Below are 13,422 nucleotides of genomic sequence, written 5' to 3'. Positions count from 1 at the left end.
TAACCCTGTAGCCTTGAGCTCGCAGAATTATGTTGAGTATTCTGGGACTGTTTGAAGATGTAAGGGGACAAGTTTCACTGACCTGTGGTCATTACATACATGCATAATCTATCCTAGATGTGGGGCAAGAGCTGTGGAAATGCTCTATAGACAGATGGGCTGGAGCTTTAAAGTCTTTTCTCAAACGTGTCTAAACTGTGATTAAACAAGCTCTTGAATTTGAAAAAAAAATAAATCTGACTGACAGCTTCAGTACAAATAGTTAAAAGTTCAGCCAAGTACACAGCAATTGAAAACAATGTCTTATAATGGGGTACAGGAGAATGACATACCCTACTTCTGTCAAACAGAAGTAATTTTCTGTAATGAAAATGTTTCAATACTTGTTTGGCCTGAAACTTCTTAATGCCCAGTATTTTTTTCTAATAAGCTATTTACTTAAGTAACTGCAAAAGCCCAAACTGTATATTAAAGCAATTCCTTCTCACAGCTGGTGTTAATCTTCAGCTATTCAATATCAAGTTCTCAGTCACATTCTGCCTGTGAAGCTTCCCCTCTCCACAGAGTCAGTCATTCTAAACCTGAATAGTTTTTATTCTTCCCCCTCTCAGTTGCACAGATGAAGTGCAACTTCCACAGGTATTTTTCTCTCCCTATAACATTCTCTTACCTGTTATCAAGTGTAATATTTTTTAATATCACACAGGAGACACTCCTGCTAAAACCACAAATTACTATTACCAAACTACTTCAGTACTTCATGTCTTTGATGCTACAAAACAGTAGCAAAATGAAAGACCCATGCAAACTTCTTCAATTTTAATCTACTACAGTTTAAAACATACCTGCTACATCGTTCTTTTTACCAAAGCCAGTCCTTTTTACTTCCCTCCTCCATTGCTCATAATTGTGTGGCTACACTACAACTTGTTAATACTAATCCTATTTTAGTGCAACTTCATTTATTCTCATTTCATCCAACACAAACACATTCTGGATTTCCCAGCCTAGCTTCTCCTTTGTACTCAAATTTATAATCCTAACACAGAACTGTCTGATTTGAACCTGAGTATTATAATATGGCAAGGCAGGGAGTGCATGCATCCCAATTTCAACTGAAGGATTTAAACATTTATAATGAAGCATGAGAAAGTTTGCAATGCAAATTTAATAGATGGAGTTTTCAAAAGCCTTTAGAAACTGAACTTTTTTTTTTTTAAATGCAGGTTTGGAATTTTATATTGACTCTGCTTTTATCCTTCATTTGGATGTCTATAATGAGGAGTATAAAAAGGTGCAAACCTTCCAAATTCAAATTTAGGAAAGTAGATAATCAACATAAGTAGTACACATTGGTCTTGCACAATGAACCCTTCTTGTATTTGTAGTCGAGTAGGTGATTTTTCTGTATAAGTGTCAACAGAGCTATTCAGAGATATTACACTGCACATTTTTACAATGTAGCTGCTGCTTTTTTCCAGTAAACAGTCACAAGCTGTTCCAGACACGGAACAGCAGTCAACACTTCCATGTGACTCCAACAGTTAAAGAATGATCTCAGGAGACAAGAGCAGTTTGTTTAAACTTTGACAGGAAACCAGAAGAAAAATTACAGGTTGCCACCCTTATATATAAAGTCTAATCACATTTAATAAAAACATTTCTACATTGTATAAATGAATCACAAAAATAACACAAAATACTGAAGGATCCACCTAGCTAATACACCTTCCACTTAACACACAGCCTCAGTACTTATTCAACTTCAGAAAAATTCTGCCAAATCTCCCAAAAACACATGCAATTTGACTGTCTTATATTTTGGACATTAAGAGAATTCATGGTATGTGTCTAATTCACCATAATGCATAACCCACCACAATCTAAATATAATTCAGAAAGCAGAGCATGCACCCATGGGAACTGGAGATAGAGGCACAACTAAAAATGCCGAATTCAGTGATCAGCAGAACCGGTGATCAATAGGTATCACAGCTGTCATGCAACAGCACCAATTTTGTCTCCCCAGCCTGCAGTCATACTAAGTGAGTCTGGTCTAGGCTTCAGGGCAACTTATTTCTGAAAAATTTGAAAATGCAATCCTTAATCAGTAACATCCTAAAATAAATTATGTTCTGCATCATTTTGCCTACTACTGAACAATATTTTTGTCTTTTTTGGTGCCATGCCCCACAGGATCAAGTTTGATTTTTTTGTTTATCTTATGAACTTACTATCAGGAACTCTGGATCTAATAATCTGTATACATGCAGATCACACAAAATATCTAAAAAATTTTCTTAGGATTTTTGTGTATTTTGTGCCAGTTTTATCAGTATTTGTTATCAGTAACAGCAATCGGACAATAAGGAAATTTGATAGATCTGAAAAACTAAGCACAAACTGCTAGAATTAGCACTGCATTAGAACTTGTAATTGGAAATTTCTGTATTTTCTCTACAGAGAAGGGCCTGGGTTCTTTATAGCAGTAGAAGATGCATAAATAATCCTCTTCCACCTATATAGCCAGTTCTCATATTTGCTATTTTAAGATTCTGTATTATCTTAGCTTAAAGTTCAAGAAACATGCCAACAAAGACAGACACTTGAAGTAATTTCCAGGTTTTGAGTTGCTCATTGAAGCAGTTGCCAAACCTTTCCATCCAGAAGAGTTTCTAGCACAGTTTTCCTGCCTATGGATACAGAAGGAATATAGCAGAACAGCTTATCTTAAAATCTTCGTTTTCAGGGAAGTAGGCTTATTGAATAGCATCTAGGACCACAACCTTACTGACATATGAGGTGAAACAGACTGAACAGTATTCAACAAATCAAACAATACTGACTGAATACAAAAATGCTGCACAATGAAATAAAGTAATTGAGCAGTTTACAAGGACATATTTATGCTGTATTGTGTATATATACACACATACACATCAACACATACACAGAAAAACAGAGCACATGCATATATACATACATTAAAATGCTAATATGCAATATTTCCAGCACATTAAGAACCTGATACTTGCTAGAGGGAATGAATGGCTGAAGTCAGACTCCATAAATGAACAATGCAAATCCTACAGACTCAAAAAGTTTGCAGGTACCCTACGTATTGCTAAGGAAACTTTTTCAATGCTATACTAGAAGCTTAAGAATAGATTTACTACTATAAACTTTCTTTAATGTGCATTGAAGTTCTGTATCAAAATCTCAATATGTTTAGTATACATTTAAGGTCTAATAGACATAAGGACAACAGAGGGTATATTAAGGACTTTATATGGTCATATAATTCCTATCTGAATTCATTAAAACCTAGCACCTGAATACACATTTATAATGCTGATAGTGATTATACCCAATTAAGACAACAGAAAAACAGCTTGTTTATGTGATAGTCTAAAAAGTTCACAGTAGAAAAGCTAGAGTTAACTCAAGTAGCTATTGAATCATTTAAAATGCACCTTACCGAGCTCACTTGCATTTAGAAATATCTAAGTCTAAAATTGCTCCAAAATGCTTGGCAAATAATTAACTTTTGTAAATTTCTGAGTAAGAATTTCCAATAAAAACTTCATTAATAAGTAACTGAAATCTAGAACATCTTCACCCATTTAGCTGCCCTTTCTTAGCTGTTGTCTTGTAGAGAGAATACCAAAATTGTATGAGTTTATTAGTATGCACCAAGCATTTAGATGTAAATGTCTCTAATCCACTTCTAAATGAATCTTCTGTTCAGTGTGCTCAGCCACTTCCAAACTTAAGAAAAAAGTATTTGTAAGCTCATGAAATAATTGCCTTTTATATATTTTCTGATTTTCATGAGCTCTTACAATGTATTTAAGGATTTAAAGTATTTAAAGGCAAAAAAGGCTGCATACTACTGTAGTTATCACCCATCTTTTTTTTTCCCCCCAAACCATTTTCCAACACTTTCACCATTAGTTAAAAAATAACTACATTAATTTTCTGTACATCTGCAGAAAGAAAAAACAAAAAACAAACAAAAAACCCCCACAAAACCAAAAAAAAACATAAAGTAAAAATGTTGTTGCAAAAGGACAGCTCAATATTGTGACTACTGTCGAATGAAAAACAATTTGGATATATTCTATTCGCATTAATTTTTAACAGAAGAACCTGGGATTTCTGTCAAAACACAACTCTAACCACTGCTTGGAGAGTGGTGCATTTTAAATACACAGTACCAAAAGAGCTTGCTTCGCCAATCTGATTAGAAAAACTGTTATTAAAATACCATATATTAATATTGTATAGCTTCTCTAGTGTGCTAAGAAACAGAGAAAGAGCATGACAAGAGCTTAGCTAAATTTTAGAAATGCTCAGTAAGGAAAAAGTAGCAAAAAAGTAAAGACTTCTTGGTAAAAGTCTTCGAAGAACAATTATTCTTTTCCCATGCACAATAGCAAGATTAAAATTCAGTATCTGTCCAATAATGGCTAATCTTTGTGAACCCTGCAAAAGACATCGACCACGGGAGGGATCTGAAAAGATAACTGCTTTTCCGAACTAGGATGGGGTGCTCCACACAAGCTTCTCCTGCTCCCAAGAAACCCAGTGAAGGACACAAGAACATAGAGCAGGCAACTAACGGGAGTTCGCATGGCAAGAATGGCACATCCCTTGTGAGCAAGGCTCTCATTACCAACTAGATTCAAAACAAAGTATCACAGCAGATTAAAAAGCTCATCATGATTACAGAGTTGCCTTAGTCCAGCAACTTGCATTACTCCTAAAATGGAAACAGTTCCATATTCAACATTCATTCCCACCTCAACCCCTGTGCTGGCACTGCCATTTGTGAAAGATTTTTAGTCACGTCAGAGATTTGATCCAGTTGAAAATAATTCTAACCATGTATTTTTCTTCCTTTTTTTGTCAGTCCTGATGTCGTCTGAATTAGCACTCTGATCTGGTTTGTTCCTTGGTTGCACAAAAAAGTGTCAGCACCAAGTAGCTAATAGGAACACACACCTGTGGTGAGAAAAATGGAATACTAGACAGCTCCTCTTAGCATCAAGATGTATTTTTAGGTCAAATTAAGATAACTCTATCACCAACGCCTTCCCCCCCTCCAAAGTTTTAGCAATGATTTGGTCAGAGTTCTGCAACATGAACAATAGACAAGCTAGTGAGGAGGGAGAGTGTTTTGTGTTTTGCATATTTTTAGTCTGGCTACATAAACTACGGATTCCCAAAGCCTGACTTTGCCTAAACAATATAATCAGTAACAATTTGAGAGGACTGTGGTTTTCAGCCTGCTATTTTCTAACTATGTCACCAATACAAGTTACAGATGCTGTTCTGAACTTGTAATATATTACTGGGTCTAGCTTAAATTACCCAGGTTTGGCTTAAGAAGTAAATCAATACAGAAACACAAGTTCCTTAGAAATTAGTTTGCTGAAGACTTGCTTCATTGGAAATGTAACTGCAAACGTAATTGCCAGGAGACAAAAACCCCAGTAGTTTGGACAGCTGACAATTCAGAATCTACACTAATATTTTATCTTCTTTCTGGACTTTAATGACTTGTGGCATTAAATATGTGGGACAGAGTAGGTAGAAACCAACTACTTTGGAACTGTTTTACAGAATGCACATGCAGAAACATTAAAATATTTAATTTTAAAGTATGCTCATCCTTCCACATTTAAATAAGGATTTCCATATTGCCCAACAGCTAACCTGTTGCAAATCCGAAAGTATTTTTGTAGATATTTACAAATACTTAAAATATATTACTAGTCAGAAACTTTAAGAAATGCCCTCTATGTATTCATAACAAAGAAAGCAGAACAAACTGACTCCATCCAGTAAAATTCACTTTTAAGACTGTATTTGGAACTTAAGATTCTACATGCAGACTGCCTTGGTAGTACTTGCACCATGCCAATCCTTAAAAAAGGCAAAAACAAAAACAAAACAAGTAGTTAACTGAACCCAAAGTATGCCTGAAAATTTACTTTGAATCAAACAAACAAAAAAGCTATAATAGAGTATTTACTATACACTTACTGTAAGTGATGCCTCATTTATTCTAAATATAAGTCAAATGCTTGGTTCATTTTTAAACTTCTTACAGTATGAAAGATTACTTTGCAGAAAGCTGCTGTTTTGGATTTCAAATCTAGAATTTGAAACTCAGAATTTATTTAAATAAAACTTTTGGTAGCCTTCTTGGTGTAGGCTAAAAAAACCCAAAACACTTTTACTTTAGAAAAGCTTTAGTGGATTGTATTACTTTCCAAATTGCTATTTTGATTTTCTAATCTGGCCATTCTGAAATGTTGAAAATAATTTAATGCTCTTGTATGACACTGATGCCTGAAAATGAGTTGCAATTACAAAGCTATTTCACATACTTGTCTAATATCACATGCTAACTTTAAAAACAAATAAACAAACTTTTACAGTAACATTTCAATTTCAAATAAGAAACTTAATGCAGGGAAAAAACCTTAACCCTGCAATATGATGTCTTAATCAGCTGCACAATGAGTAAGAGAGCCTTGGCTAGCACACCACAACACTGGAAATGAGAATCAACAACTGAATATGCTTTGGAAAAAATCAGGAACTGACTTCATAGAAGTTCTATTCGGTTATTATCAGCATTGACAGCTATCACTACTCACCATCAGCAGACAAACGTCCTTAACAGATCAAGCAATATTTACTTCAATATCAACAACTCATTCCAGAAATACAGGAGGAAAGAGGCACTGACAGTAACAGCGTTACTACTTGTACCAAGCAATTAAACGATCCCAGTGTCCCCTTTGAGGTGTTAAACGAAAATGATTCCTAGTACAGAAGAAAAGTAGACTTGTCAAGTCTTCGGGGTTACACATTAACCTCAGTAACTTGGTCCCTATTTCCCCTGCCCCACTGGGTCACAGTGCTGGCATCATGCACTCACACTGCAACACCATGACCTCTGTTCTCCAGCCCTGGGGCATCACCAACCAAATGGAAATACCAAGAAAGAGGTGCAGGGGTTTAAAGCAGTCAGGAATGAACATACCTGGGGTAGTAACGCACAAGGGTGCCTCACCAAAAAGTGTACTTTCCTCCTCCTATCACAAGATGTGTTGCAGCTGCTCTGGAACACATGACTTTATGTACTAAGGATTTGCAGAAAGCAGGAAAAAAATAGAAAAAGAGCTGGGAGCTAACTTGCAAGAGAACCAGACACTTCTAAAAGATTAAAACTTTCCACGATACAGTCTTAAAAACCTCTCACAATTAAGTTTCTACAATCAGTTGCCTATCTAAGGGCACATGTATACAAAAAGCAAACCAAACCCAAAAAGCAGGTGGCAAAGCCAATTAGATTGGCATTATTAGATAAAAGCTGAACAAATCCAGTGGCAAAAATCTTGAACACAATACGTAATTCCACATCAACAAGAACACAGCACAAATGGAAAATGTTCAGAGGTAATCAAAAGGATGATAAAGATATCGCAAGCTTCCTTCTTAGAAGCAACTAAGACAACTAAGCTAGAGGGAAGCAAAACAGAGTGGACATACGACACAAGTCTGAAAAATCACGAATCACATGGAATGGGGGAATATGGTTTGATGTTTGCTGTGTCATGTCAGAAACAGGATTTATCCAAAGAAACTAGATGGTGGTAAGCTGAGAACAAACAGATAAAGGTAGTTTGTAACACCATATAATTAAACTGCTGAATTTCTGATAGACATTTATATGGCTATAGAAAGCAATTGGATACATTCATGTAAGAAAGAGCCAGCAAGAGGAATTAAATATGATAGCACCGTCTCTGTGATGCTCTAACTCCTCACTTGGACCTCCCCCATTACGTTACTTTAAGAGCAAAGTCCCCACGCCACACAGTGAAGGAAGCAGGGAGGGCAAAACAAGCAGCTACAAGTGCTGCTTCTCCTGTTCTTCCCTCCTCCCACACGCTTGCTGGCAGCCATCAGCAAGAGGTGACATCTGACCCAGTCCAGCCATCCTGATGGCCTGTTTGTCAACCCACCACGGGTGTGATCGCACACCAACGATGGCACTGAAGTGGACTTCTACAATCTGATCATGAAACATGGTGCAGACACAAGAGACTATGAATAACTGCCTTGCAACAGCACCTCACCACCAATATTCCTTTAACTTGCCTTAACATGAGCAAGTCTCAAAGATAAAAAAATACCATTCTAATTACTTCTATAATTTTACTGTATAAACCTTTAAAATCAAAAGCAACTAAACAATTTCTAGTTATTTGGTAAAAACTTACAGGCAACAACTACTAACTTAATCTACTAGCAAATTAATATACTGAGCAACATTAAAATAATTACTACAAGCGGGTATTAAGATTCAGGAAGAACAATTCTTTTCTCACACTTAATCAGATGTTCCATTAGGTACACAGTCTCCTGCAAAGCATCCTGTGTGAGCAGCAGTGAGGACCTTTTCACCTGATCTTGCCTAAACCACAGTGCCGCCCTGCTTACAGTACAGACACTGGACTGGTTCATTATTCACTCATGTACTGCACCTCTCTGAACACTGCTTTGCCATTCAAATCACGAAAACACACACTGCATTACATTCCAGTTACGCTGTACAATTTTTTTGAATGCTTAAGCTGATGTCTCAAAAATGCTACAGACCCTGTTGTGGAAGAGAGGCTACAATCGATTCCCAGAAGACGACACACCTTCCAGTTTAACAACTTTAACTTCATTTATCCCTAAAGTACACAAGCTAATTTCCTACTAGCCAGGCAAGGCACTTTAACAGACTCACTCGTAGACTACCTAATATTTCTCTATTTTTCCTCTTTGATATGCTTATAAAACAAGCTATGCAAACAAACAAAGGAAAAAAAAGTGAAACTATTACACAGACCCACTCTTCAACTAACTCCGCAAAAACTCTTGATCAGAGAGCTACAGCAGGAGAATGGAACTGCAGAAAGAAAAAGAAAACATTTTAACTCCATCTTAAACCTGTATCATGTGTTTTAGAATGCAATTATACCAAATTCTATAAAGTTATTTGCTTTTCCCTACTGCAGTATCAGTGTTGCCATTTACAACTAAGGTTTTTACTTGCTTTAAATGATGTTTGTTGCATTTCCTAATACATCACCCTTCTCATGGCACACACTTCCATGAGAATACAGGCTTTTGTTCCAAAGCTAAAAAGACACATCTCTATTCCTCTGGGCACCAGAGGAAACTTTAAAAATAAACTCTACACGTTACAAGTTGATTCCAATATAAATTCCAATTTTTTAATTTTTTATTTTTTTTTTTTTAAAAAACAAAGACCTCCTCATTTTGTAAACTGACTCATATTATTGCCATGTCTGCAACTCCCTCTCCTAACCTCCACTGCACAGAAATACAAATTAGACAGGACGGCATTTAGCTACTTTGGAATTTCAATTTTTGTAAGCTACTCCCTCTAAGCGACCATGTTTTAGGAATCAAAAGCTTAATACAACTATTTGCAGTTTGCGAAGACTGCTAAAGCCAGTAACTGCTTGTGCTAATATAATTTAATTCCAAAAGAACTCCTTAAAAACTCCACCCATTAAAGCAGCATAATAAACATTCAGCCACTCAAGTTTAACTCTGTTCCTGAGAGCAAAAGCAATTTCACACAACTATTAAGGATGAGATATTAGGAATACCATACTCAAACCGTACTTGCAAGGGAGTGCAAGTCAGCCTTAACATGATTAAATGAGTTGGAATTTGGCCAGAAACTTGGATTATGACAAATCCAAAAGCCAGTCTATCCAACAGTACAATGTGTACTCGTTTATACACTTTTCTACTGCACCATTTGATGACAGAAACAAACAAACAAAAAAATGTGTTTAGGCCGGTGCTTAACTTTAAACAGGAAGAGTTTCATTTAAGTCATTTAAAATAAGTCACTTCCCAACTCCCCCCGCTTCCCCTCCCCCCGCCCCCAACTGATGCTCACAAAAAAATATTTTGTCAGAGCTACTCTGTGGCTGTACAGAGCAGTGAATTTCATGATGAAATCATTCAAAATAACACCTTGGAATGATACGGAGGTGGAAATAATAATTCTGTAGTGACTCACACTTTCAACTGGTGTATAGATAACCTGGGGCAACTTACTACAAATGTCCCAAAAGCCATCAAACACTGATTTCAAAGACAGTACAGACAAGGGAAATGATGCAAACATGGGATAAATATAAGTCAGTTGAGAAAAAACAAACTCAGTCAGCACCATTTTAAGTGTACTTCAGAGTTTCACAAATAAAGAATGAACCACACTGCAAAAATTTACTGCATAGAAGTTGTTTTCTATAACTGCTCATGCACGTGTCCCACGGTAAAGGCAAGATATGTTACATTGAGAAAAGCAATCTTGTACTGCCTTGCATTTTCTGTGGAATGTCTCAGAGAAGAACATGCAGTCACTTCCTTGTGAGTCAAAGACCTTGGATTAATATCAACTGCAACATAACGAGTAAGAAGCCAAGTGGTAAGCAGAAGTTTTGTGAGCATAAAAATGTAACTGTAGTTCAAATACCAAGCAATCTTAGCAATGTATTTTAAGGTATTTATGCCTCAAGTAAAATCTATATTATTTTGTTTCATAAAGAGTGTCAGTTGTTATTTACTCTTTCAGTTGAACCTCTTCCATAATATTTCAGCCTCATAAGCTTAAGATACCTCACTTGTGAGCATAAAAATGTAACTGTAGTTCAAATACCAAGCAATCTTAGCAATGTATTTTAAGGTATTTATGCCTCAAGTAAAATCTATATTATTTTGTTTCATAAAGAGTGTCAGTTGTTATTTACTCTTTCAGTTGAACCTCTTCATAATATTTCAGCCTCTTAAGCTTAAGGTACCTCACTGGATCTATCACGTATCAATCAGTACCGCTTAATTAACAACAGTCCCATACAAAGTAGTGACAGAAACTATTTTCTAAGAGTAACTTGTTTATTCTGTTGATCACTTTGAAAGTTAACATGTTTTATCAACTTAGACAACATGATAGTAGTAGCTTCCTACATTAGTATGTGTGTGTAAATTCCTATTTGTTGTCATATAATCTGAATGCTAAGAAAAAAAATACAGAATAGCATTGTTTTAAACTCAAAATTGCCCTTAAAAACAGCAAGCCAAATTTATAACTGTGATGTACAGTTTGCAAAGAAAGTAATCTTAAGAATAGCAGATTGTTCCTTTGGTGTCTGTAAAAGGCTTTTAGAAATCCTCATTGATCAAAACGTCATTTACCAAAGATTATTTCATTTTTATAAATATGTAATCATGAACAATAATAAAAACATTGCTTTTCTCATCCACACACTAAAAAGGTTACTCTGCATAAGTTTAAAGACACTTACAAATTCCAAAATTATGTAACAGCTACATATTCAATAAGAGTAAATGAATAAAGATGGCATTAGAAGTTTTCCAATACAGAAGTCAATCATTCTTACCTACTGGAAATTCTATGGATATTTTCCTTTAAAGTAAAGGAAGACTACAACACATGCTATAGTAGTGGGTTCTGCACACAGGTAAAGGTCTGACTATCTGACAAATATATAATTACTAGTAGTCTTCCAAAAGGTGTCATAAATGTTACAAAACTTACAGCAGTTTCATTTCAAATACTTGCAACAAAACCAAGATGTTATTCCACACATACTAAATCATTACATAAGCAAAATTACCTATATATTTATTTAGTATTTCACACAGGTTAGAACAATTTTCTACAGACACAAATATAATTAGATTTTCCTACTTAGAAGTTATATTCCCTCAAGGAGCATGCTAAGATTAAAATATTCCAAAATCAATAATCACATTAAACCAGGGAGAACTATTTACATTTTACTAATTCTATCATCATAAACAAAATGCTTAAATATATCCTTGTTGAGGTATCTGTCAAATTCCCAATTTATGCCTACCTGGCAAAAGTACAGGTTCCAGTTTTTTAATCCTTGGTTCTGACGCTATATGGTCTTCAGCCTGAAGAAAAAAAAAAAAAAAAAAAGAGAATTTACTTAAGAATCAGAACTTTATAGACAGACACAAGCCCGATCTATTCAGGCAAAGCAGAAAGTTCTTTTAACTTAAAAAGCTGATCTTAAAAAGCTAGGGTCCAATCATAGCAACAGTTTTTAGTAAAGACATTAACATTTTTGTGTACATTTAGCTTTGTACCAGGAGAATAATATAATATTTAAAGTGCTAATGTTTAACTAATTGTGTAACCTGGGCTATAACAAGTCACAGGAAGAACAAAAAACAATTTGGCTTGACATTCCATAAAGGCTCAAGTCCTACAACAAGCTTTACACAGACATGGACACTCAAGCTTGAACAAAACTCTCTACCAACTTTTAACATGCATGACTTTCCGACATACGAAAATTCCCCAAAAAACCCAAGGCCTAGAACACATACAAGCCTACTCACATTTTATTCCAAACCTTAAAAAAATTTCAAACCTTCTATAAAAAGACTGGAACCTTCAGTGAAATAACCTTAATGCCTACGGTCCCTGCACTGACAGTTGCATTGCCATTTCCCAGGACTAGGAATATCCAGAACTACGTTGCATCGACATTTCACTTTTACGAAGAAATGGTGAAAACGCAAAAGTGAGCCAACATGTCAAATGTGTTACTAGAAGAGGTCCTGCCTTGTCTAAAATAAATAAGAATCACATTCTGTCAAGTGCTCACCCAGACCACACAAAAAATTCCGGTGGTTCTACTTGATAGTAGATATAGTACATACAGTATGCTTGATATTATATGCACCACAAATAGTAGTCTACTATATATACTTGATATATATACACTTCATTCTCTTATTTTCACCATCAGCCAAGTTTTAAATGTGAAACGATGGCTACAGTAAGAGTTTAATTATTTGCATAACAGACAAGAACCAGCTGTTTCTCCTCAAAGTACTCCACAGTTCGAAGGCAGATAATGCCGATCCCACCCGGCACAAAGAGGAAAGCGAGTCCAAACACCTGACGCATTATTCACAACTTTCCAAAATAATCTCACATTGGCTGGTTTCAATCAACAAAAGACTTTGATAAAAGTTCTGCTCCTCGACCACAGTTTGGGCTCGTCACCAGCATACGAGCACTTTATGTTTGTGTGCGTCTTCCAAGACCAAGAGACCAACAGGCTGCACTTCAAACCGACCGCACAGCTTTTGTTTCCCTGTGCGACGGAGGATTTCCAATGGCTCTCCGGAGGCCCCTCCAGAGACGCGCAGGTGCTGCTTTACGACCCCGCGGGGCCGGTAACCTCGAGGCGAGCGGGGAGAAGCTCCGGGCAGAACTCCGGGCGCCCCACAGGCCCCGCTCCGGGCCGG

The 13,422-nt window shown here is 36.1% G+C and overlaps 1 protein-coding gene across 1 annotated transcript in view; it reads right to left on the bottom strand.

Moving 5' to 3' along the window:
- Nucleotides 1–13,078, bottom strand: part of MTMR10 (myotubularin related protein 10) — a 37,689-nt gene extending 24,611 nt beyond the window's left edge. Inside the window, exons 1-2 of the mRNA XM_009708531.1 lie at nt 12,977–13,078; nt 11,994–12,054 (exon numbers count right to left, since the gene is read on the bottom strand). Of these exons, the coding sequence (XP_009706833.1) occupies nt 11,994–12,054; nt 12,977–13,078 (163 nt within the window). The remainder of the gene's footprint in view (nt 1–11,993; nt 12,055–12,976) is intronic.
- Nucleotides 13,079–13,422: the final 344 nt, after the last annotated feature.

The sequence above is a fragment of the Cariama cristata genome, unplaced genomic scaffold (genome assembly GCF_000690535.1).
Source record: "Cariama cristata isolate BGI_N322 unplaced genomic scaffold, ASM69053v1 scaffold27539, whole genome shotgun sequence".
Lineage (NCBI taxonomy): Eukaryota > Metazoa > Chordata > Aves > Cariamiformes > Cariamidae > Cariama > Cariama cristata.
The sequence above is the reverse complement of the archived record's forward strand: the minus strand, read 5'-3'. Positions and strand labels throughout refer to the sequence as shown.